The sequence below is a fragment of the Pelophylax lessonae genome, assembly GCF_965119305.1.
Source record: "Pelophylax lessonae genome assembly, chromosome: 8".
NCBI lineage: Eukaryota > Metazoa > Chordata > Amphibia > Anura > Ranidae > Pelophylax > Pelophylax lessonae.
This window is the reverse complement of record NC_138775.1, coordinates 9,914,635-9,940,964: the sequence shown is the minus strand read 5'-3', so window position 1 is coordinate 9,940,964 and position 26,330 is coordinate 9,914,635. Positions and strand designations below refer to the sequence as shown.

General features: G+C 46.5%; 1 protein-coding gene across 1 annotated transcript in view; it reads right to left on the bottom strand.

The window, feature by feature from the left end:
• Positions 1 to 26,330, bottom strand: part of MAPKAPK3 (MAPK activated protein kinase 3) — a 73,183-nt gene that overhangs the window by 13,091 nt on the left and 33,762 nt on the right. Inside the window, exons 2-3 of the mRNA XM_082265834.1 lie at positions 8,815 to 8,954; positions 169 to 233 (exon numbers count right to left, since the gene is read on the bottom strand). Of these exons, the coding sequence (XP_082121960.1) occupies positions 169 to 233; positions 8,815 to 8,954 (205 nt within the window). The remainder of the gene's footprint in view (positions 1 to 168; positions 234 to 8,814; positions 8,955 to 26,330) is intronic.

Here is a 26,330-nt window from a genome sequence, read left to right as displayed (position 1 = left end):
GCATTAAGTGCGACCACCTCAACACCCACCTGGAGACAGACATATTCTGCACAAGTGCTGATTACTGCTGTGTAGTCCAGCCTCCCCTTCCCCAGAATTCACCAAACAATAAAATATCAGTTTCGGTTGGATTCACCCTTCACCAATAATCAGATGAATTTTATTTACCTCTTTCTGTGAAGGCCTGGTCACCTCTCTGCTGGATGCGAGTGAAGAGCTCCCCTCCCTGCATGCTGAAATAAACAACACATGACAATGATTAGGAACAGGGCCGCCATCAGGGGGTACAGCCCATACAAATGTAGGGGGCCCGGGCGTCCCAAGGGGCCCAGTCCCTCAGGGTGCCCCGGGCTCCAAGTTGGCATCTCCTCTTTTATTCCTTACCTCCCCTGCACTGACAACTAGTGCCGACTCCCGCTGGTGCCACCCACTGCACGGGCTCCTGACTCCCATCCTGCTCCTGGCCACCGCTGTCAAAATTATTGGTTGCTAGGACCGCCATGCGTCCTAGCAGCCAATCATATGCATTCACAGGATGTAACCTGGTGGTCAGGCCCAAAGCTGTGTAAGGGGCACCAAAATTTCTAAAGGCTGCTCTGATTAGGAAGAGAGAGAAATACAAGAGGAGAGGAAGGGAAAGGAAGGAAAAAGGAAAGGAAAAAGTGGGAAGGGGAAACAATGAAGGAGGAAAGGAAAGTTCAGTTCAGTTCTAAAGGCTGTCCTGATTAGGAAGAGAGAGAGAAATACAAGAGGAAGGAAAGGAAAAAGCGGGAAGGGGAAACAATGAAGGCAGGAAGCAAGGAGGAAGGAAGAAATGAAGGAGGGGAAGGAAAGGATGAAAGAGAGAAGTTAGTTGGTAGGTGAGGAAGAAAAGAGGAAGGAAGGGAAGGGAAGAGAAGGGAAGAGAAGAAAGAAAGAGAGAAAGAAAGAGAGGAGAAAGAGAGAAAGAGAGAAAGAAAGAAAGAGAGAAAGAAAGAAAGAAAGAGAGAAAGAAAGAAAGAGAGAAAGAAAGAAAGAAAGAAAGAAAGAAAGAAAGAAAGAAAGAAAGAAAGAAAGAAAGAAAGAAAGAAAGAAAGAAAGAAAGAAAGAAAGAAAGAAAGAAAGAAAGAAAGAGAGAAAGAAAGAAAGAAAGAAAGAAAGAAAGAAAGAGAGAAAAAGGAAGGAAGGAAGGAAAGAGAGAAAGGGAAGGGAAAGGAAATTTCTAAAGGCTGTCCTGATTAGGAAGAGAGAGAAAAATAGAAGAGGAGAGGAAGGAAAAAGGAAAGGAAAAAGTGGGAAGGGGAAACAATGAAAGCAGGAAGCAAGGAGGAAGGAAGAAATGAAGGAGGGGAAGGAAAGGACGAAAGAGAGAAGTTAGTTGGTAGGTGAGGAAGGAAAGAGGAAGGGAGGAAGAAAGAAAGAAAGAAAGAAAGAAAGAAAGAAAGAAAGAAAGAAAGAAAGAAAGAAAGAAAGAAAGAAAGAAAGAAAGAAAGAAAGAAAGAAAGAAAGAAAGAAAGAAAGGAGGTTAGTTGGTAGGTGAGGAAGGAAAGAGGGAGAAAAGGAAGGAAGGAAAGAAGAGAGGTAGGGTGGAAAGAAAGAAAGAAAGAAAGAAAGAGAATTAGTTGGTAGGTGAGGAAGGAAAGAAGGAAAAGGGGAAGGAAGGAAGGTGGGAGGGAGGAAGGGAGGTAATACAGAAAGAAGGAAGGAAGAGTGAGGGAGGGAAGGAAGGTGGGAGAAAGGAAGGAAATTCTCCAAGCGTTGTGTTGAATCCTTTCCCAGGAGGAATATAGAATCCGCCTAGAAGGTATTGTAGCTCCAGTGTTATGGATAGAAGAAGTCGGATTTATCTCTGGTAATGTTGGAGTGAATAAGGAAGATAACATGATGTGTAATGAGGGAATAATGCGTCTGATGGAAGGTCTGTCCCTGATTATCCAGTATGTGGGATCGATGGACCGTCCTGTCAGCACCTCTAATGACTGAACAGAACGATGAGCTCCTCACCCTTCCCTCTGCCTGACATTACACAGAGGAGAATGTGCGGACAGAGGAAGGTTACATTGTTCTCCTGCACCTTTCCTTCTTTATCTCTCTCAGAAGTCCTGACTATCATACCAGCCTTAGGCCGGAGCCAGAACCTGTATTGGCGGATCTCATGATTGAGCTAATTATTACTTTTATGTTATAGTGAAATGATCATGTTCTATTTTTAGGCTCAACTCACAAACTTTATGACAAGGATACATTCCTTTATTTTCAGACATGTGACTGTGATTTTCAAATCTCATTGGACACAGCAGAAAATAATAGGATTTTTGTACTCACTGTAAAATACTATTTTCAGAGACTTTTGAGGGACACAGCTTTAATGATAAGTAACCCAGGGTTATACTGCCACCTACATGTGAAAAGGCAACTAGGCACGTGGAAAGCTGAGGGCCAGCCCTCTTGAGTTTATAACCCCTCCCACTTGCTCAGTTGTAGCAAGCAATCCAAAGATAGATAGCAAATAGGGGAGGGACTTGTGTCCTCCAATGGACTCCGAGATTGTACCGCGAGTACAGACATCCTATTATTTCTATCATCCATTGAGAAACACGGCTTTGATGATGATAGGCAACCTAGAAATATCCAAAAGCAGTCCAAACAGAAGAGCGGGCACAGCAAGACAAACACAGAGAACCGGCCCAACAGGATCAATACAAACAAAAGGAATTTAGGGTCATTCACCCCTTTATGATGGTAAATAAAGCATGGAGCACCCCCAGCATGGAGGCCGAGGAGTCACTGACAGCTCCTGGTCATGTACTTATGATCACATGATCACTGTGATAGCCAATCATCAGGGCGGTCTTTAACGCAGGGCAAAAGGGGCAGCTGCCCTGGGCCCAGTCATTGTTGTAAGGCCTAAAGCAGCTGCCCCTTGAGCCTGCACATAGTTAAAGTGGAGTTCCACCCTACAAAACGACTATGGCCCATCCGCTTGCTTTCTTTAACCTGAAGAACAATTGGATAATCACGATTTTTTTTTTTTAGTTTACTTAACTTGATTTTGAAGAAAATATACTTACCTTTCTTCCTCTTCCTCCCTCTGCGGACACGGCCGTCACTTCCTGCTTGCATTGATTCCTGGGAGCTGAACATCATCGCTCCCAGGAATCAATGCGCCTGCATCGGCCCCGCTCGTCACTTCCGGGGCGGGCGTGTCATTCCCTGCTAAACAGCTTCTGGGCATGCCCAGAAGCTGTGCATGGATGATGCACCTGCCCCGGAACTGACGAGCGGGGCCAGTGCAGGGCATCCTGGGACCGAAGAGGACACGAAGAGGACGTCCTGGCTTCAGCTGTCCACACCTGAGATGGAAGTCCTGGACAAGACATTTTCAAGTTAAGTATTTCTTCTTACAGGTAAGTGAAACATCGGACAGTTCAGAGGCTATGGTTGCTTCAATGCACTGCCCTGATTGTCCCGGGAGTATTTTTTAGGTAATTTATATTTTTTGCCCGGAATTTCGCTTTAAGTGGTCTTGAGAGGGCCAAATAAAATGTTTGCCCAGGGTCCAATCCATATTAAAGACAGCCCTGAAAATCATAGCAATCACTACTGTGAAACTCGCTCCTGTATTGTTTCTCCTCGGAATAGAATACATTGTATCCTTTTATTTTCCTAATGGAAAATTCTGTGTAAACAAAGGAAAGATGCAAACATAAATGTAAATAAAATAGATCAGGGCTCAATATAGTTTAGTGTTGGGACAGTGTCAGTGTTGTTGCCAGTGTTAGGGACAGTGTTGGTGTCAGGGTTGGGGACAGTGTTGAGGACAGTGTTAGGGACAGTGTCAGTGTTGGGGACAGTGTTAGGGACAGTGTCCGTGTTGAGGACAGTGTTAGGGACAGTGTCAGTCTTGGGGACAGTGTTGGTGTCAGTGTTAGGGACAGTGTCAGTGTTGGTGTCAGTGTTAGGGACAGTGTCAGTGTTGAAGTCAGTGTTGTTGTCAGTTTTAGGGACAGTGTCAGTGTTAGGGACAGTGTTGGTGTCAGTGTTAGAGACATTGTCAGTGTTGGTGTCAGTATTAGAAACAGTGTCAGTGTTAGGGACAGTGTCAGTGTTGGTGTCAGTGTTAGGGACAATTCCAGTGTCTATGTCAGTGTTTGGGACAGTGTCAGTGTTGGTGTCAGTGTTAGGAACAGTGTCAGTGTTGGTGTCAGTGTTAGGAACAGTGTCAGTGTATGGGACAGTGTCAGTGACAATTCCAGTGTCTACGTCAGTGTTAGGGACAGTGTCAGTGTTGGCGTCAGTGTTAGGAACAGTGTCAGTGTTGGTGTCAGTGTTAGGGACAATGTCAGTGTTAGGGACAGTGTCAGTGTTAGGGACAATGTCAGTGTTAGGGACAGTGTCAGTGTTAGGGACAGTGTTAGGAACAGTGTCAGTGTTGGTGTCAGTGTTAGGGACAGTGTCAGTGTTGGTGTCAGTGTTAGGGACAATGTCAGTGTTAGGGACAGTGTCAGTGTTAGGGACAATGTCAGTGTTAGGGACAGTGTCAGTGTTGGTGTCAGTGTTAGGAACAGTGTCAGTGTTGGTGTCAGTGTTAGGAACAGTGTCAGTGTATGGGACAGTGTCAGTGTTGGTGTCAGTGTTAGGGACAATTCCAGTGTCTATGTCAGTGTTAGGGACAGTGTCAGTGTTGGTGTCAGTGTTAGGGACAATGTCAGTGTTAGGGACAGTGTCAGTGTTAGGGACAGTGTCAGTGTTGGTGTCAGTGCAGAGGTGTTACTAGAATCTTCTAGTCCCAGTGCAAGAATACATAAAGCCCCCCCCCCCCCTGACCTCAAGGGCCATTTCCTTCAGACCCGGGGCCCTTTTTATGAGTCCCAGGGCCCTCTCCTCTGAGCCCAGGGCCCTTCTCACTAATCCCGGGGCCCTTCTCACTAATCCCGGGGCCCTTCTCACTAATCCCGGGGCCCTTCTCACTAATCCCGGGGCCCTTCTCACTAATCCCGGGACCCTTTACTCCTATAGAGAGGCCCAACGCAACTCAGGTCACGACTTTTGGTGTGATTTGAGTACCATAGACTGCAATGTTAAATCACAAAAATCACAAGCAAATCACAAGGAACTTGCAATGAAACCACAAGCAAGTCACATGGAAGTCCCAAATAAATCGCAAGCAAGTCGCATGACTTTGGGGTGGCAGCAGTGGGAACCGAGCCCTCTGACATGTTCTGCAGCGGGCCCCATCCTGCCACCTTGAGGCTCCCCCAAATGCGACCTTTTTGACCCTGGTAGTTCCACTACTGTGTGAGCATTTAGGTAGGAAGAAAAAAGTTTAATTTTTTTACGTCAGTGCGAGTTTAAGGGGTCTATTTATTAAAAATCTGCTGTGCAAATGCCTAAACATTCTTACAACTGTCATAAATAATCGCCATAGTGTGTCCAATATATTTATTTCTAATGATCATTAGCTCCATCTAGTGGCCATAATGCAGTATTTTCCTGAAATTTCTCAATCAGGAAAATATATATTTTATGGCCGCTAGATGGAGCTGATGGTCATAGAAAATACACATATTAGACACATTATGCTTTTATTTGTGACAGCAATGTGAATACTGAAGGAATTAACACAGCAAAATGTTTTAATAAACAGACCACTTACACTCGCACTGACACTAAAAAATTAACTTTTTTCTTTCTTCTATGGGTAAGAAGAAAAAAAATGCACACAGCTATGGTATCTTCATACCTGGTATTAGTAGAATAATTTATTTTGGTGGTGGGTCATGGAAATTGCAGAGAAATATAAAGCTTCATTTGAAAAAAAATTTTATTTACTCTTTTGAGCCAGTTTTTTGCCTTGCTAATAAAAAAACAGGGGATATTCATTACATTTACCAAAGATATAAATACCCAATTTTTCCTGATAACAAGCAAAATAAATCACCTGGATGCACAAAAGTGTTGTATTTATAAAAACCTTGCACCCAGTGAAAATGCATGTATTTTCTTTCTGTGCAAATGAGGCAAAAATGTTTTTCATTGATTTACAACAGAAAATACTGCATTTGGCCACTAGATGTCACTTAGTTTGAAAGGAAAGTACTTAGCGCCATCTGGTGGCCAAAGGTGGTATTTTTATTTTAAATAAATGAGAACATTTATTTATTTATTTATTTATTTATTTATTTTCCCCCATTCGCACAGAACAAATATACATAAACTCACTTGGTGACGTGCTATGCAAATTTTTATAAATTTGCCCTTAAGTAGTTGCAAATATATGTAGTGTTTTACGAACACATGTCAAAATTGAAGGCATTAAAGTATAACTAAAGGCAAAAGTTTTTTTTTTTTTTTTTTTAGTTTTTGATTGGAGCGGGGTTTGAACCCCTGTCAGTTTTTATTACTGTCTGTACCCCCGTTATGGAGATTCACCCTCTCTATTTGTCCTGTATGACATTATCATTGAAAATGAAATTGAAAGTAAAAGAAAATCACAAATTTTGATTTGTCCCCAGAAAAGTAATACAGGGGAATTCTTCCAATGGGGACACTAGTTCTGGTGACCCGGGGGTCCCTAAGGAATTCCCTTAATTTGCAGGGATTTCCTCTCACTTCCTCTTTGGCTATGAGACAGGAAGTGAAGGGAAATCTCTGCAATGGGACACAAATGGCAGAAAAAAATTATAGTGGTTAGAACCCTCTCTATCCAAACTGAAAAAAAAAAAAGTTTTGCCGATAGTTCTAATTCAAGGTTTGTTTTTTGTTCAGGCATTAAAAGGGTTAAATAGCCACTTGCAGAACTTTTCAACCAAAACTAGCATCTGCAGAGGCAGACACAAAGCCGGGGTGGGATGGGAGGGGTTGTAGCCTCAAGGGGGCTGGCCTTCAGTGTTCTATATGTCTAATGTACATTTCTCCTGTAGGTGGCAGTATAACCGTAGGTTGACTATTATCATCAATGCTGTGTCCCTCAATGGAGAAAACTGTTATATCCTTATCCTGGTGTGTTAGATTGGTGAGCTGAGCCTTATGTGCAGGGGCGGACTGACAACTTATGGAGCCCCCAGGCAATCAGAGTTCATGGATCCCCTGTGCGCCCCATAGCCTGCATGGAAGTTCCCGGCTTCTTTCTGTAGAAGCCGCTGGGCACTTCCAAGTTTAATGATGGCTGCCATGTGGCAGACATCTTTTAGGACGCCACCTGGGGCATTTTATAAAAGCAGTGGGCCTGTGTGCGAGATCATGATTTGGGCCGTAGATCAGAGAAAAAACGTGTCACGCTGCGCGTGCCGCGGTTAGCATTGGGTGTGGTTTTCGCCAGCTGGTTACATGCAGTAAAGATGCCTGATGACTGAGAGATGAATTGCCTTGTGTAGAGAGGGGGGATGGGTGAGAGAGAGTGGGGGGGGTGAGAGAGAGAAGGGAGTGGGGGGGGGGTTGAGAAAGAGAGGGGGGTGAGAGAGAGAGGGGGGTGAGAGAGAGGGAAACAAGAGAAAGAGGGGTGAGACAAAGAGAAGGGGTGAGAGACAGAGAGGGTGAGAAATAGAGTGGGTGAGAGATAGGGAGGAGAGAGAGAGAGGGAGGGAGGGAGGAAAGAGAGAGGGGGAAAAGAAAGAGAGCTAAGGAAAGAGGAAGGAGAGAGAAAGGGAGGAGAGGGAGGAGAGAGAGAGAGAGGGGGGGGGTGATAGAGAAAGAGGGAGAGAGAAAGGGGTGAGACAAAATTAGGTGAGAAAGAGAGAGAGAGAGAGAGAGAGAGAGGGGGGGGGGAAAGAGGGGTGGTGAGCGAGACTGGGGGAGAGAGAGAGAAAGAGAGCGAGAGAGAGAGGGAGAGAGGTAGTGAGAGGGGGAGAAGGGGGTGAGAGAGAGATGAGAGAGAGGGGTAGATAGAGAAAGAGTGGGGGAAAGAGAGAGTGAGAGAGGGGGTTAGAGATAGAGATGGTGAAAGAGAGAGAGAGGGGGAGTGAGAGAGAGGGGATGAGATAAAGAGAGAGGGGGTAAGAGAGAAGGGGGGGGAGAGAGAGAGAGGGGAGTGAGGGGTGAGAGAGAGAGGGGGGAGAGAAAGGGGGGAGAGAGAAAGGAGGAAAGAGAGGGGGGAGAAAGAGGGGAGAGAGAGAGTGAGGGAGGGAAGATTGATGGGGGAAAGAGAGGGGTGAGATAGAGAGGGGGGAGATGGGCTGAGAGAGAGAGGGGGGAGATGGGCTGAGAGAGAGGGGGAGAGAGAGAGGGGGGAGAAAGAGAAGTGAGAGAGAGAGAGGAAAGAGAGAAGAGAGAGAGAGAGGGAAGAGAGACGAGAGAGAGGGAAAGGGAGAGGGTGGGAGAGAGAGGGGGGAGAGGGGCTGATAGAGAGGAGGTGAGAGAGAGGGGGTAAGAGAGAGAGAGGGGGGGGGGCTGAGAGAGAGGAGGCAAAAGAGAGAGGGGAGAGAGAAAGAGGGGTTAAAAGGTGAGAGAGAGAGAGAGGGAGGGGGGTGAGATCACTACATTAGCTGTGGTAAAGGAGTTAGTGTCTTGTCATATGCCCGAGTGCCCAAATGGCCAGTCCAGGCCTGTTTATGTGATATACCCCCAAACCTGACTCCGCCCCTCCCTTTTCCAGCCTTTATCATTATTCCAAAATCCAATAAAGACTTCATGATGAACTCGATGCTGCAGAATAAATGCAGTTAGTGACGGCGCCAACTCCTGTCCTCCGCCATAAACTGATTATCATAATGTGCAGATTGGAGTCTGGTACCTGATAGAGACCCCACATCCTTTCCTGATAAGAGAGTCAGCTGCTCGGCCCTCTCTGATGTGTCATTTAGTAGATGGAAGGAGGAGAACCCTTGTCTGACCTACCACTCCATTACGATGAGCAGGCATCTCTTGCCACGATGGATGTTCTCATACACGTCCAGGACCCCCACGATATGCGGCCCCCCTGATGCTCTGGTGTGGTACTCCACCTCCCGCCGAGCCTTGGGGCTGTCATGCAGAATCTGGATGGAGAAGAGAGGAGGAGAGAGGTGATTATGGAGCAGGAAAGAGAATCATGCTTTGCTGAACCATTTAAATATATTGATCCTGCGAGCTACTATCTATGAAATTAAGTGAATTTAAGCTGCTAGCATTGTTCCCAATCCCACTCATGTGCTAACTAAATCAATACACAATAAATGCTGCGCTATGTGAATACTAAATGACTGTATAATCAGAATATAACAATATTAAAATAATATTAAAAAGTGCATCAATATAGTGAAATATTGTCCAACATAGACGTGCAATCACCCCCCCCCCATTCCATTTCCCCCTGTACAGACCCCTCAGTATAGTCACCCCCCATTCCCTTCCCCCAGTACAGACCCCTCAGTATAGTCACCCCCCCCATTCCCTGTCCCGCAGTACAGACCCCTCAGTATAGTCACCCCCCCCCCCCATTTCCTGTCCCCCAGTACAGACCCCTCAGTATAGTCACCTCCCATTCCCTGTCCCCCAGTACAGACCCCTCAGTATAGTCACCCCCCATTCCCTGTCCCCCAGTACAGACCCCTCAGTATAGTCACCCCCCATTCCCTGTCCCCCAGTACAGGCCCCTCAGTATAGTCACCCCCCATTCCCTGTCCCCCAGTACAGACCCCTCAGTATAGTCACCCCCCATTCCCTGTCCCCCAGTACAGACCCCTCAGTATAGTCACCCCCCATTCCCTGTCCCCCAGTACAGACCCCTCAGTATAGTCACCCCCCCATTTCCTGTCACCCAGTACAGACCCCTCAGTATAGTCACCCCCCATTCCCTGTCCCCCAGTACAGACCCCTCAGTATAGTCACCCCCCCATTTCCTGTCCCCCACTACAGACCCCTCAGTATAGTCACCCCCCATTCCCTGTCCCCCAGTACAGGCCCCTCAGTATAGTCACCCCCCCCCCCCCCATTTCCTATCCCCCAGTACAGACCCCTCAGTATAGTCACCTCCCATTCCCTGTCCCCCAGTACAGACCCCTCAGTATAGTCACCCCCCATTCCCTGTCCCCCAGTACAGGCCCCTCAGTATAGTCACCCCCTATTCCCTGTCCCCAGTACAGACCCCTCAGGATAGTCAACCCCCCATTTCCTGTCCCCCAGTACAGACCCCTCAGTATAGTCACCCCCCATTCCATGTCCCCCAGTACAGACCCCTCAGTATAGTCACCTCCCATTCCCTGTCCCCCAGTACACCCCCTTCGGTATAGTAACCCCCCATTCCCTGTCTCCCAGTACAGACCCCTCAGTATAGTCACCCCCCATTCCCTGTCCCCCAGTACAGACCCCTCAGTATAGTCACCTCCCATTCCCTCTCCTCCAGTACAGCCCCCTCAGTATAGTCACCCCCCCATTCCCTTTCCCCCAGTACAGACCCCTCAGTATAGTCACCCCCCATTTCCTCTCCTCCACTACAGCCCCTTCAGTATAGTCACACCCCCCATTCCCTGTCCCCCAGTACAGACCCAGACATCACCCCTTGCTTCCCAGTACAGACCCCTCAGTAGTAGAAAATCCCCCTTTCCCCTAGTTACAGACCCCTCAGTACAGACAACCCCCCCTCCCCAGCAGGGTTGCTGTTAGAAATCAAGGGGCCCCATGCAGCCTACCTGACAGGGCCCCCAGGCCGAAAGTGACTGAGGACAGTCCCTTTCTCTACAGCATAAGCTGCACAGAATAATTAAAAGGAAGCACTCTGAGGCTTCCTGCTCATTCACATACCGAAGCATAGTAAACTAAGTATACTATGCTTCAGAGATGAATGGACACATGTGTAATTTGTACCTATCACTCACTGTGTTCATTCAGCAGCTGTCGGAGGGAGAGGAGGTAAGCCGGCAGTGCTGCGGAGAAAAGGGGCAGACAGGGGGGCCTGGACAGCAGAATGAAGGGGCGCATGTGCTAGAACCAATCACTTGAAGTGTATCTGAAAAAAGGGAGAGGAGGAGAAGCTGGCAGCGCTGCAGTGGGAGACAGAAGAGGATCGGTGACTGCAATAAGACTGTAGAGGTGGCCCTCCTGCCCAGGAGGTGCCTGGGCCCCCCTTTTAAACTTATGGTGCCCGGGCCCACTACAGAAGGGCTTGGCTATACTGCCTTATCAGGAGCCCTGCTCCCTAGTAAGGACCTCTCAGCATAGACACCCCCATGCAGAACCATACAACACAAAAAAGAAATGGCAGGTGGCCCGCAGCACCCCCAGCAGGTGCGCACCCAGAGTGGACTGTACCCCCTGCACCCCTCGTACTCCACTGCAAAATGATAGTATTTATATTAAGCTGATACATTTTTTGTATCTAAAACATTAAAAAGACTCAACTCAGGTCAGTGACCCACTAACTAGTAAAAATGTATCTAAATCCAAGAGAAACAATGTAACATATTGCACCTTACGAGCCGGTTCACAGTAATCCGACTCAAAGTCGCCCCGACTTCGGGCGACTTTGAAGTCGCCCGTGCAGCATGACTTCACCGCGGCTTGCAAACGACTTCTCATCATAGAAGTCAATGCAAGTCGCTCCGACTTCGCCAAAGAATAGTGCAGGAACCTTTTTCTAAGTCGGAGCGACTTGAGTCGCTCTGATTAGAACAGTTCCATTGCACAGCATTGGGAGCTACTTGGCAGGCGACCAAGTCGCCTGACAAGTCGGAGTAGTGTGAACCGGCTCTACCAGTCCTTAAATAAGGCGGCTGCATTCTTTTTCTTGTTTGTTTTCGGGTTCATTTTATTTACAGCCTGTGATCCTGCCATGCAAAACTCAATCTCCACTGTTTTTCACCGCAGTCGCAATAAACTTTATTGGCACCAGGCATGCAAGCAAGGTCTCTACCCACCGTGACTCCACCTCTAATGCGTCTCAGCCACAGTTCAGGCTAAGTCATAGGTTGAAATTTGTGTGCAAAATGTGTCAGAAGTCACATCAGATGCAGATGGATATGTCTGGATGGCTTTGCTTGCTTGCTTCTTTGCCTGGTGCCAATAAAGTTTATCACGAGTCAGAAAAAAACGGCAGTGTGCTGCCTGAATTTTGCATGTACTGTGGAGGGGGATGGGGAAGGAGGCAGATCTCTGGAGGCCGAGCACCTGTGGCCGGTTGACTATCTAGAGGAGGGGTCCTCAAACTTTTTAAACAGGGAGCAAGTTCACTGTCCCTCAGACTGTTGGGGGGGGCGGGCTATAGTTTGAAAAAAATATGAACAAATTCCTATGCACACTGCACATATTTTATTATGAAGAATGAAGGGTTCATCATGAGTGCATTGCACTCGGAATGCAGGGTTTAGGAGTGCATTGCATTTAGAATGCATGGATCAGGAGTGTGTTGCAATCAGAATGCTGGGATCTGGAGTGCATTACGCTCAGAGTGCAGGGTTCAGGAGTGTGTTACGCTCAGAATGCAGGGTTTGGGAGTGTGTTAGGCTCAGAATGTAGGATTCGGGAGTGTGTTATGCTCAGAGTGCAGGGTTCGGGAGTGTGTTATGCTCAGAATGCAGGGTTCGGGAGTGTGTTAGGCTCAGAATGCAGGGTACTGGAGTGTGTTACGCTCAGAATGCAGGGTTCGGGAGTGTGTTAGGCTCAGAATGCAGGGTTTGGGAGTGTGTTACGCTCAGAATGCAGGGTTCGGGAGTGTGTTACGCTCAGAATGCAGGGTTGGGGAGTGTGTTACGCTCAGAATGCAGGGTTCGGGAGTGTGTTGCGCTCAGAATGCAGGGTTCAGGAGTGTGTTATGCTCAGAATGCAGGGTACGGGAGTGTGTTACGCTCAGAATGCAGGGTTCGGGAGTGTGTTAGGCTCAGGATGCAGGGTTCGGGAGTGTGTTAGGCTCAGAATGCAGGGTTTGGGAGTGTGTTAGGCTCAGAATGTAGGATTCGGGAGTGTGTTATGCTCAGAGTGCAGGGTTCGGGAGGGTGTTAGGCTCAGAATGCAGGGTTCGGGAGTGTGTTAGGCTCAGAATGCAGGGTTCGGGAGTGTGTTAGGCTCAGAATGCAGGGTACTGGAGTGTGTTATGCTCAGAATGCAGGGTTCGGGAGTGTGTTAGGCTCAGAATGCAGGGTTTGGGAGTGTGTTAGGCTCAGAATGTAGGATTCGGAAGTGTGTTATGCTCAGAGTGCAGGGTTCGGGAGTGTGTTAGGCTCAGAATGCAGGGTTCGGGAGTGTGTTAGGCTCAGAATGTATGATTCGGGAGTGTGTTATGCTCAGAGTGCAGGGTTCGGGAGTGTGTTATGCTCAGAATGCAGGGTTCGGGAGTGTGTTAGGCTCAGAATGCAGGGTTCGGGAGTGTGTTAGGCTCAGAATGCAGGGTACTGGAGTGTGTTACGCTCAGAATGCAGGGTTCGGGAGTGTGTTAGGCTCAGAATGCAGGGTTCGGGAGTGTGTTAGGCTCAGAATGCAGGGTTTGGGAGTGTGTTACGCTCAGAATGCCGGGTTCGGGAGTGTGTTACGCTCAGAATGCAGGGTTTGGGAGTGTGTTACGCTCAGAATGAGGGGTTCGGGAGTGTGTTGCGCTCAGAATGCAGGGTTCAGGAGTGTGTTGCGCTCAGAATGCAGGGTTCGGGAGTGTGTTAGGCTCAGAATGCAGGATTCGGGAGTGTGTTATGCTCAGAGTGCAGGGTTCGGGAGTGTGTTAGGCTCAGAATGCAGGGTTCGGGAGTGTGTTAGGCTCAGAATGCAGGGTTCGGGAGTGTGTTAGGCTCAGAATGCAGGGTTCGGGAGTGTGTTAGGCTCAGAATGCAGGGTTTGGGAGTGTGTTACGCTCAGAATGCCGGGTTCGGGAGTGTGTTACGCTCAGAATGCAGGGTTTGGGAGTGTGTTACGCTCAGAATGAGGGGTTCGGGAGTGTGTTGCGCTCAGAATGCAGGGTTCAGGAGTGTGTTGCGCTCAGAATGCAGGGTTCGGGAGTGTGTTAGGCTCAGAATGCAGGGTTCGGGAGTGTGTTAGGCTCAGAATACAGGGTTCGGGAGTGCGTTACGCTCAGAATGCAGGGTTCGGGAGTGTGTTAGGCTCAGAATGCAGGGTTCGGGAGTGTGTTAGGCTCAGAATGCAGGGTTCAGGAGTGTGTTATGCTCAGAATGCAGGGTACTGGAGTGTGTTACGCTCAGAATGCAGGGTTCGGGAGTGTGTTAGGCTCAGAATGCAGGGTTCGGGAGTGTGTTAGGCTCAGAATGCAGGGTTTGGGAGTGTGTTACGCTCAGAATGCAGGGTTCGGGAGTGTGTTATGCTCAGAATGCAGGGTTTGGGAGTGTGTTATGCTCAGAATGCAGGGTTTGGGAGTGTGTTACGCTCAGAATGCAGGGTTCGGGAGTGTGTTATGCTCAGAATGCAGGGTTCGGGAGTGTGTTAGGCTCAGAATGCAGGGTTTGGGAGTGTGTTAGGCTCAGAATGCAGGGTTTGGGAGTATGTTACGCTCAGAATGCAGGGTTCGGGAGTGTGTTAGGCTCAGAATGCAGGGTTCGGGAGTGTGTTAGGCTCAGAGTGCAGGGTTTTACGAGTGTGTTAGGCTCAGAATGTAGGGTTCGGGAGTGCGTTACGCTCAGAATGTAGGGTTTGGGAGTGTGTAACGCTCAGAATGCAGGGTTCAAAAATGTGTTAGACTCAGAATGCAGGGTTCAAGAGTGCATTAGGCTCAGAATGCAGGGTTCAAGACTGCGTTAGGCTCAGAATGCAGGGTTAAAGTGTGTGCTGGGCTTAGAATGCAGGGTTCAGGAGTGTCTTATGCTCAGAATCCAGGGTTCAGAAGTATGTTACGCTCAGAATGCAGGGTTCAGGAGTGCGTTGGGCTCAGAATGCAGGGATCAGGAGTGCATTAGGCTCAGAATGCAGGGATCAGGAGTGCGTTAGGCTCAGAACGCAAGGTTCAGGAGTGCGTTAGGCTCAGAACGCAAGGATCAGGGGGTGTGGGTTAAAGTGAAGGTTGCTAGAGGACACTGCTAAGGGGGTGGCTCTGCCCCTTCACATCACCCCCCCCCCCCCCACACACACACACAGTGGTGTCCTCTGCCCCCCTTTCCCCTATACCAGTATCCTACCTCACAGCTGAGAGAAGAAAGCAGCGCAGTTCTGGACAGAGGCTGGGAGCAGGAGCCAGCAGAGTGACTTTCCATGTTAACAAGCTGGTGATTGGTTGCTTAGAACCACCCTGTGCCCTAGCAACCAATCACCTGCGGTTTAACTTCAGAAGTTAATTTGGGCAGCTCCTCCTCCTCCTGCCCTCTGTTCTGAGCTAAGCTGCCCTCTCCTCTCCACTGTTTACTGATGACAGCAGTGGAGGAGGCTTTCGGGAGCGGGGCCCCATGGTAGGACCGGCCCTAATGGGTGGGCCGGGTAAATGGCGGTCTGTAGTTTGAGGACCCCTGGTCTAGAGGTTGCCTGGAGTGGTGCTATTTGTCAGGACTCATGATCCTGCCAGTGACACTGCTCACTCACTGTACTGTATCTCTGGAGCAGCAGGGTTGTCACCCTAGGACAAGATGTGTGTAAGGGACTACTGGGCATCTCCTCCTCTATTCCATCTGCATTTACAGTTTTCTTAGTCTCCCTGCAATGACCCACAAACACCTGCAGGGGGAGACTACCCTATTCAGCGTCCTTTGATGGGTTGACACTACTCCCAAATTTAGAGCGGAGTTGTCACTCTCTTGTAGGCTGGGCCTGCTTGCAATACAGTGGGTGGAGAAGATGTTGCACCCAGCCCTGCCCACTGCTCCCAGGATTAGCAGCACTCCCTTTCTGGCTTGAGCCCTCCCTCTGTGAGCTGCAGTGTCTGGGAGGGGGAGTGTGTGAGTCACAAATGAAACAGACATGCTGGTTATCGGCATTCCTTTATTTCCACGCTGTGTCTGTGTAAGGAAAGGAGAGGCGTTAACCGGCAAGACTGTCAGTACATTGTTTACACTGATAATCAGTGCCCTGATTATTAGTGCCAATCAGTGCCCATCAATGTAGCTTATCAGTGCCCATCAGTGCCACCTATCAGTGCCCATCAGTTCAGCTTATCATTGCCAATCAGTGCCACCTCATCAGTGCCTCCTTATCAGTGCAGTCACATCAGTGCAGCCTCATCAATGCTCACCAGTGCAGCCTATCAGTGCCCATCAGTGCTGCCTATCATTGCCCATCAGTTCAGCTTATCAGCGCTCATCAGTGGCACCGCGTCAGTGCAGCCTCATCAGTGCCCAGCAGTGCAGCCACTTCAATGCCCCCCCAGTGCAGCCTATCAGTGCCCATCAATTCAACCTATCAGCGCCCATCAATGCAACCTATCATTGCCCATCAGTTCAGCTTATCAGTGCTCATCAGTGGCACCTCACCAGTGCAGCCTCATCAGTGCCTCCTCATCAGTGCCCATCAGTGTAGCCTCATCAGTTTGGTCACATCAGTGCCCATCAGTGCAGCCTCATCAATGACCACCAGTGCAGCCTATCAGTGCCCATCAATGCAACCTATCAGTGCCCATCAATGCAACCTATCATTGCCCATCAGTTCAGCTTATCAGTGCCCATCAGTGTAGCCTCATCAGTTTTGTCACATCAGTGCCCATCAGTGCAGCCTCATCAATGACCACCAGTGCAGTCTATCAGTGCCCATCAATGCAAACCTATCAGTGCCCATCACTGCAACCTATCATTGCCCATCAGTTCAGCTTATCAGTGCTCATCAGTGGTACCTCACCAGTGCAGCCTCATCAGTGCCTCCTCATCAGTGCCCATCAGTGAAGCCTCAGCAGTTTGGTCACATCAGTGCCCATCAGTGCAGCCTCATCAATGACCACCAGTGCAGCCTATCAGTGCCCATCAATGCAACCTATCAGTGCCCATCAATGCAACCTATCATTGCCCATCAGTTCAGCTTATCAGTGGCACCTCACCAGTGCAGCCTCATCAGTGCCCATCAATGCAGCCTCATCAATGACCACCAGTGCAGCCTATCAGTGCCCATCAATGCAACCTATCAGTGCCCATCAGTGCAGCCTCACCATCGCATATCAGTGAAGAAGAAAAATGACTCCCAAAATTTTCTTTTGGGAGTAAAATAGGGAAACTTTTTTTTTTTCAAATTTTTCAGTCTTTTTTGTTTCTTCAGCAAAAAATAAAAACCCCGGAGGTGATTAAATACCACCATAAGAAAAGCTCAATGTGTCTCAAAAAAATGATAAAATTTTATATGGGTACAGTGAAGCATGACCGCGCAATTGTCATTCAAAGTGTGACAGCGCTGAAAGCTGAACATTGGCCTGGGCAGGAAGGGGGTGAAAGTTTCCGGTGTTGGGGTGGTTAGAGAAGAATAAAGGGAAAAGTTTTGGGGTTTTGCACCTTTCCAGAACAGGTCAGCGACAGCGATGGCGGTCATATCTCTCCTCTGACAGGTGCTCTTCATATCGTTCAATCCTGATAAGTTCTATAGAAAGTTTCCATATCTATCCTCTAATGCTACATAAACGATCGTTCCATTCAGCGGCCTTGTGAGCGATCCAACAAGGACAAGAAAATGGACCGCAGACAGAAAGATTTGTTTATGTCTATTATTGTGCGGGTCAGGGTGAGCGCCGCGCTGCAGAGAGAGGAAAACATTGTAAGGACAAAAAGACGGCACCAAACCGCGCATCACATCGCGGCCTTCATATTCACAGCCTCCCCCCCCCCCCTCCACCTCCCCCCAGGCTGCTTTGATTTCATCCGCTCTCACGCTGTTGCTATGTAGAAAATTGCAGGAGATATTTTTATAGCTGCTGTTATTGTAAATTGTGGATATATCAAAGGAGAAGATAAAGAGCAATAATAGGGAAGAGTGTGGGAACAAACATCTACTACTGAAATACTCTGCACTGCTGGAGGACTCTGCTCCTTCCTCTATAATTCTCCTCTCCTGAAATACTCTGCACTGCTGGAGGACTCTGCTCCTTCCTCTATAACTCTCCTCTCCTGAGATACTCTGCACTGCTGGAGGACTCTGCTCCTTCCTCTATAACTCTCCTCTCCTGAGATACTCTGCACTGCTGGAGGACTCTGCTCCTTCCTCTATAACTCTCCTCTCCTGAGATACTCTGCACTGCTGGAGGTCTCTGCTCCTTCCTCTATAACTCTCCTCTCCTGAAATACTCTGCACTGCTGGAGGACTCTGCTCCTTCCTCTATAACTCTCCTCTCCTGATATACTCTGCACTGCTGGGGGACTCTGCTCCTTCCTCTATAACTCTCCTCTCCTGAGATACTCTGCACTGCTGGAGGACTCTGCTCCTTCCTCTATAACTCTCCTGAAATACTCTGCACTGCTGGAGAACTCTGCTCCTTCCTCTATAACTCTCCTCTCCTGAGATACTCTGCACTGCTGGAGGACTCTGCTCCTTCCTCTATAACTCTCCTCTCCTGAGATACTCTGCACTGCTGGAGGACTCTGCTCCTTCCTCTATAACTCTCCTCTCCTGAAATACTCTGCACTGCTGGAGGACTCTGCTCCTTCCTCTATAACTCTCCTCTCCTGAAATACTCTGCACTGCTGGAGGACTCTGCTCCTTCCTCTATAACTCTCCTCTCCTGAAATACTCTGCACTGCTGGAGGACTCTGCGCCTTCCTCTATAACTCTCCTCTCCTGAAATACTCTGCACTGCTGGATGACTCTGCTCCTTCCCCTATAACTCTCCTCTCCTGAAATACTCTGCAATGCTGGAGGACTCTGCTCCTTCCTCTATAACACTCCTCTCCTGAAATACTCTGCTCTGCTGGAGGACTCTGCTCCTTCCTCTATAACTCTCCTCTCCTGAAATACTCTGCATTGCTGGAGGACTCTGCTCCTTCCTCTATAACTCTCCTCTCCTGAAATACTCTGCTCTGCTGGAGGACTCTGCTCCTTCCTCTAACTCTCCTCTCCTGAAATACTCTGCACTGCTGGAGGACTCTGCTCCTTCCTCTATAACTCTCCTCTCCTGAAATACTCTGCATTGCTGGAGGACTCTGCTCCTTCCTCTATAACTCTCCTCTCCTGAAATACTCTGCTCTGCTGGAGGACTCTGCTCCTTCCTCTAACTCTCCTCTCCTGAAATACTCTGCACTGCTGGAGGACTCTGCTCCTTCCTCTATAACTCTCCTCCCCTGAAATACTCTGCAATGCTGGGGGAATCTGATCCTTCCTCTATAACTCTCCTATCCTGAAATACTCTGCTCTGCTGGAGGACTCTGCTCCTTCCTCTATAAATCTCCTGACCTGAAATACTCTGCACTGCTGGAGGACTCTGCCCCTTCCTCTATAACTCTCCTCTCCTGAAATACTCTGCAATGCTGGAGGACTCTGCTCCTTCCTCTATAACTCTAGTCTCCTGAAATACTCTGCAGGAAGCGCTGCAGATGTGGAAGTTTGGTTTATAGAATTTTGTCCGCTTTGTCAGTACTCAAAATCCCAGCTGTATCCAGGGACAGATTTCTAGGTTCCGGGACTGTCCCTGGAAGTCAGGTCACACAGCAGCTCAGCAGAACTGGTCAAACCTGCTTGTGGCACTCTGGCACCTGCACTGCAGTTCAGCAGATTCCTGGTCCTCCTGGTTTCCTAATCTGCTTTTAATCATATGTGAGCGCCCAGAGGGGCGCAGGTTTAATTACTGAGAGCAGTAATAAAAAATTTCCAATGATACGAACGTCTACAGCAACTAATTCATTTTCCACTTATAGGAAGGTGACTCCCCCACCCCCCTTCTCCATCAACGGATAATGATTAAGCCATCGGCTCAAGCTGCTAATCTGATAAAGTCGGGCCAGTAAGCAAATGTGATAGAGAAAGTACAGACACCGTCTACATGTCATATGTCTGCGACTGACCATGAACGGCCAGAAATCAGAGCTTGGTGTGGACAGTCCGGACCACTCACTCATCCATGGCTGTATGTGTGTGAATGTCACATCAGAGAATAACAATTGGACAAGTTTATAAAGTTTGTCCATTCTCAGGCTAGACCCGTGTATGGGGGTCGTCTAAGGACGATGTCTAATCGTTCATTAACTGGTTGTGGACACTCGATGTACTACACAGAGAAACTTCATTGAGGTGCACACAGAGGATGTAGTAGGCCCTGTCTGTTTTTCAGGTGGACCTGATCGGCCACCCATTCTCCTCTATGGAGAGGCGGATGTCAGCGGAGATGTGTCCGCTGACACCCGTCGGGCATCCGATCCGACAAGATCCACTGAAAACAGACGGATGGTGAAATGTTCACGATCTGTCCAGCGGGTCGGATTGGATGGGATCAGTTAAAAACGGACATGCTGTCCGTTTTCATCCGTTCTCCCCAGAGAGGAGAGCAGGACCTGTCATCCACCTGCTCAGAGGGGATCAACGGAGCAATCCCCACTGAGCTTGTGGAGTCCACATTGTTTATAAACATTGATCAGACGGGAGATAGAGAGATACAAAGTAACATTGTTTATAAACATTGATCAGACAGGAGATAGAGAGATACAAAGTAACATTGTTTATAAACATTGCTCGGACAGGAGATAGAGAGATACAAAGTAACATTGTTTATAAACATTGATCAGATGGGAGATAGAGTGCCGATTCACACTGATGCGGCTGCGGCGATCGCATGTAATGTCGGAGCGCACTGCTCCTTCATTACATGCGATCGGCTGTGCGATGCGAGTTTAGCCATACACTTTGTATGGCTAAATTCGCACCGCGCCCCCAGCAAACACGCACAGGACCCTTTTTTGCAGCCGCATCAGGATCGGATTGCACAGCGGTTCACACTTGTGCGATCCGATTCTGTGCGAACTGCAAGATCGCACTGCGATATGCGATCAAACTGGGGGTGTCGTTAAGATTACATTGACACCCCCAGCGTATCGCATATGGGTGCGTTTGCGATGCGAGAACAGGCTGCGAATTCGCAGCCTTCCCGCATCGCATAAGTGTGAACCGAGCCAGAGAGATAAAAAGTAGCATTGTTTATAAACATTGATCAGACAGGAGATAGAGAGATACAAAGTAACATTGTTTATAAACATTGATCAGACAGGCGATAGAGAGATACAAAGTAACATTGTTTATAAACATTGATCAGACAGGAGATAGAGAGATACATAGTAACATTGTTTATAAACATTGATCAGATTGATCAGACAGGAGATAGAGAGATACAAAGTAACATTGTTCATAAACATTGATCAGATTGATCAGACAGGAGATAGAGAGATACAAAGTAACATTGTTTATAAACATTGATCAGACAGGCGATAGAGAGATACAAAGTAACATTGTTTATAAACATTGATCAGACAGGAGATAGAGAGATACAAAGTAACATTGTTTATAAACATTGATCAGATTGATCAGACAGGAGATAGAGAGATAAAAAGTAGCATTGTTTATAAACATTGATCAGACAGGAGATAGAGAGATACAAAGTAGCATTGTTTATAAACATTGATCAGACAGGAGATGGAGAGATACAAAGTACCATTGTTTATAAACATTGATCAGACAGGAGAGAGATACAAATATAAATTGTTTATTAACATTGATCAGACAAGAAATAGGCCCCTATCACACGATCGGACCGATCAGGTCCGCCTGTCCATTTTTTAGGTTGACCTGATCGGCCACCCATTCTCTTCTATGGAGAGGCGGATGTCAGCGGAGATGTGTCCGCTGACACCCCCGTCTGGCATCCGATCCGACAAGATCCGATGGTGATATGTTCATCATCTGTCCAGCGGGTTGGATCGGATAAGATCGGTTAAAAACGGACATGCTGTCCGTTTTCATCCAATCTCCCCATAGAGGAGAGCAGGACCTGTCATCCACCTGCTCAGAGGGGATCAACGGAGCAATCCCCACTGAGCTTGTGGAGTCCACATTGTTTATAAACATTGATCAGACAGGAGATAGAGAGATACAAAGTAACATTGTTTATAAACATTGATCAGCCGGGAGATAGAGAGATACAAAGTAACATTGTTTATAAACATTGATCAGCCGGGAGATAGAGAGATACAAAGTAACATTGTTTGTAAACATTGATCAGACAGGAGATAGAGAGAGGGATGTAAAGTAACATTGTTTATTTTGTATCTATTCTGTATCATTTATCTGCAGATCCAAGGAATGAGCTTCTATCTGCATCAGATGTCAGGTAAAGCAACCTGACAAGTTAAAAAAAAATTGTTTTTTACTTTTATTAAAATGTGTTGCTTGGTAACCGTATATTAACTCTTAGTTTTCCCCAATCAACCCTAATTAGATTCTTCTTTCTTTTATAATTTCTGTGGATTTTCTATTCATTTCTACAGGGAAGCGTACAATGTAGTATCTGAGCAGTCACTGAGCTCCTCTCCAGCAGTACAATGTACAGTGCAGCACCGCTGTAGGTATGAGGTTCAGCTTCACCCTTTCTATGGGTTTGAGACAAATCCTGCAGGTTTGAGATTTACGATCCTGAAACATTTTTGTATATATTTTCACCTGGAGATTTTTTTTTTTTTTAAAAACCATTATACACAGCATGGCTTCTGAGCGATGGCCAACAGACTTATAGGGACAATAAGGGGGCTTTGAGATAAGCCAGGGAGGGGAGTGGCTTATCCATCTGTTCTTTAAGCTGCCTTTTGTTTGCAGCATACTACTGCATCATCTGAAAGAGAAAAGCCCAAAATGCAAGAACATTGTGTACCTAAACTACCTCATGTAATGCTGGCCATACACTATACAAAAAATCATTCAAACTAATTTTCAAAAAACAAACACTCGGTCGTGAGAGGAAATGAGCGTGCCATCATATAATGACCGATAAATCCTTCAATGGACATAAATAATTCCGTTTTTTGTTAGTTTTTTCACATATACCTAGTGGAAACAGTTTGGATGAGAAACACATGAACCTTTCAATTCATCATTCATTCGGCAGAAAATTTCCAAACTTGTCCTTCATTTTTTTTTTTTTGGCTCAAAAACAACACAACTGATTACTGATTTGTGCCCATTAACTTGCAGAGAAACGAACGAACTGTCTAAATGACCGAATTTCGGCCGATTTCTGGTATACTGTATGGCCACCATTACATAACTAACGTTTACTGCAGTGGCAGGTGGTGCTCCATGGGTCAGGGGGTGCGACCGCACGCACCATACCCCCCCCCCCCCCCCGGACCAAACCAGGCCACACAGTGCGAGTGGGATTGACAGGCCAGACTGACTTCATCGTTTCCTAGGCAAGGATTGATGAAGTTAGAGAGGGCAGTTGTTAAAAAAAAATTGCTCTCCAAAAAAAAGAAATTGCTGCAAATGTGTGGGCCTGGGGTAAGGAATAGGATGAGCTGCCCTTGGCATCTTGGGTCTGCTTTAAAACATTTAAGAATACATTTTCAGTGTTTTTTCCTGTCTGCAGAGAACATTCTGCCTGACCCCCCCCCCACCGGACCACGGAGTCTATTGTCACACACCTGGTTGGGCTCGGGGCGCAGTGCTCTGCGCCCGGTGCCCCACATGTAGATTAGGGGCCAGACGCATTGGATATGGGGGGCGGTGCCCCTGCGCCCCATATGCACCAGCCATCACTGGTTTACTGTACCCCCTATCCCCATAGATACAAGTTATGCATACACCAGTTAGACCTATTATCCCTGATTATAACTGCTGGCAAATTTTATACTGCTCAGATGCACAGTATCTTAATACTTCTAGTAATACACCAACCCATCTCTGAATTGGAGCCATCCTTGTGTATATACCGGCTGTAAAGCTACATTACATAGTTACATAGTTAGTGAGGCTGAAAAAAGACACAAGTCCATCCAGTTCAACCTATGAATTGGATTACATTGGAATACCTGATGACATCACTCCGATCTGGATAACCACCATACACCATCCAAGCTGTTTTGACCCAAGTACTATATGGTATTTTGGGTCCTGTACTTCTGGTGAGCGCATATATTACTCTCTGTGGGTGTTGGGATTCCACATGCACTTCAATCACTTACTGCATTTTGAACACTCCTTTTTTTGCACCATAGACACTTGGGACTAATTAATTTATGCTGAATTTATGTTTATATCACTTGGGACTTTTCAAGCTTGGTTTTCACTTTATTACATATGTTTGTTTATATGTAATGTTTTATTAGCACTCCACTTTTTATTGTTTTATAACAATGAGATACTGATTGTATGATTGGTGGATGTTTTACAAGACACAGTAAAGCCTCGTACACACGCAACGATTGTTGGCCGTGAATTTTTGGCCAACGTCCGATCGGCCGATTGTCGGCTTGTTAGTATGATGCTTCCGACAACCGACTCCGACTTTTCGGCCGAACAAAATCTGGTGTGCAGGCTATAAAATTTTTGTTGGCCATCAACAGAACGGCCGATTTTCCGTCAGTCAGTACAGATTTCGGCAGACAAAATTCAGATGAGCAAGACTGGGCATGCTCAGAGAAGAAAAAACACACGGAAAGTTAACCAGCACATGACATCACTCCTGAAGTTGGTTTTTGTTGGCCGAGAAAATTCGTGTGCAGTCCAGAGCACATTTCAACCAACACAACAACACTGGACAAAAGACGGCGATCGGTCGGCCGATAATCGTTGTGTGTGTACGAGGCTTAACTGTCTGTACTGTTCTGGATAACGACTTTCTCCTCCTCCTCATTTTATGTAGCCTGCATTACAGGTATGACAAAATCTCTCTGGTTCCCGTGTGCAACACAGACAGAATTTATTTCAGGAACTGAGAGTAGCGTTTCCAATTTATAGACCGGAATCCCGTCCTGCAGCAGCAAAACACAAGTAAACAAAAAACAACTTGCATCGGCTCCATCACTTGGCCGGTAAGGCGGCACTTCGCACCGGCGATATTTATAGCACAGAAACATGACTGAGGCAGGAGAGGCGCTATTTTTATCCAGAAAAATATGCCAAGACTGAACGGCACTACAAACCGAAAGAAGAGCCCTTGTCACAAGAGCTTACAATCTGTGAGGGGCGATTACATCGAAAAAAAAAATGTTTTTATGTGACAAGAACTTTCATAACTGTATGTAGAATTATAAAGAAAATACAATATGTGATGGATGGAATTATAGCGGCTGCCATTATAGGCTGAAAGAGGCTGAGGAGTGAAAGTCGCCCATGTGGTAACATTTCCCTTCTCAGAACACTTCCTCTGTAAATGTGTTCACTGCTGATAAGTCTCTGGAAATAGAAATTCCTATGAAGGCTCTTCAACATAATTCCACTCCTAATCTGTCTCAGAAAGTGGAATGACAAGTGTCTCACTGGAGGGATGTGCTAGAGGTCAGTTAGAGGCAATCAGGAACTTGTCAGAAGATATATTTAATAAAAAATATTTATATAATAAATATGAAAGATATATATATATATATATATATAAATATATATATATATATATATATATATATATATATATATATATATATATATATATATATATATATAATATATATTGAATTTATAAATATTTAATTAAAATGTATATACTGTATATTATTTATATTAAACATAAAATAATAAAATAATTATTTAATCTATCTATCTATCTATCTATCTATCTATCTATCTATCTATCTATCTATCTATCTATCTATCTATCTATCTATCTATCTATCTATCTATCTATCTATCTATCTATCTACACACACACACACACACACTGTGTGTAAAGTTGATAAATACTACGTGTTTTTTCTGTGTTATTTCGGACAATTATCTGTGCTGCCAAGTTACCTAGGTCCTGAAGAAGCGGTCCCGATGAAGCAATTAAATGCGAAACGCGTCAACCTCTTGGAGTATGCAGCATAGAAACAGTGATTGTTAGCCTGCTTGGTATACTGTATGACAGATATGGTTCTTTTTTTTTTAACATTTTTTGTTGTGTAATAAACGTTGATACTTTTTATATTTATATTTGTGTACAGTCCTCCTTTTTGGTACCGTTAGAGTATAAGGGATCCGTATTAGGGTTAGTGTTAGGGTAAGTGTTAGTATTAGAGTTAGTATTAGTGTAAGTGTTAGTATTAGGGTCAGTGTTGGTATTAGGGTTAGTGTTAGTGTTAGGGTCAGTGTTAGTATTAGGGTTAGTGTTAGTATTAGGGTCAGTGTAAGTATTGGTGTTAGTATTAGGGTCAGTGTTAGTATTAGGGTCAGTGTTAGTGTCATTGTTAGTATTAGGGTCAGTGTTAGCATTAGGTTCAGTGTTAGTATTAGGGTAAGTGTTAGTATTAGAGTAAGTATTAGTGTAAGTGTTAATATTAGGGTCAGTGTTGGTATTAGGGTTAATGTTAGGATCAGTGTTAGTATTAGGGTTAGTGTTAGTGTCAGTGTTAGTATTACGGTCAGTGTTAGTATTACGG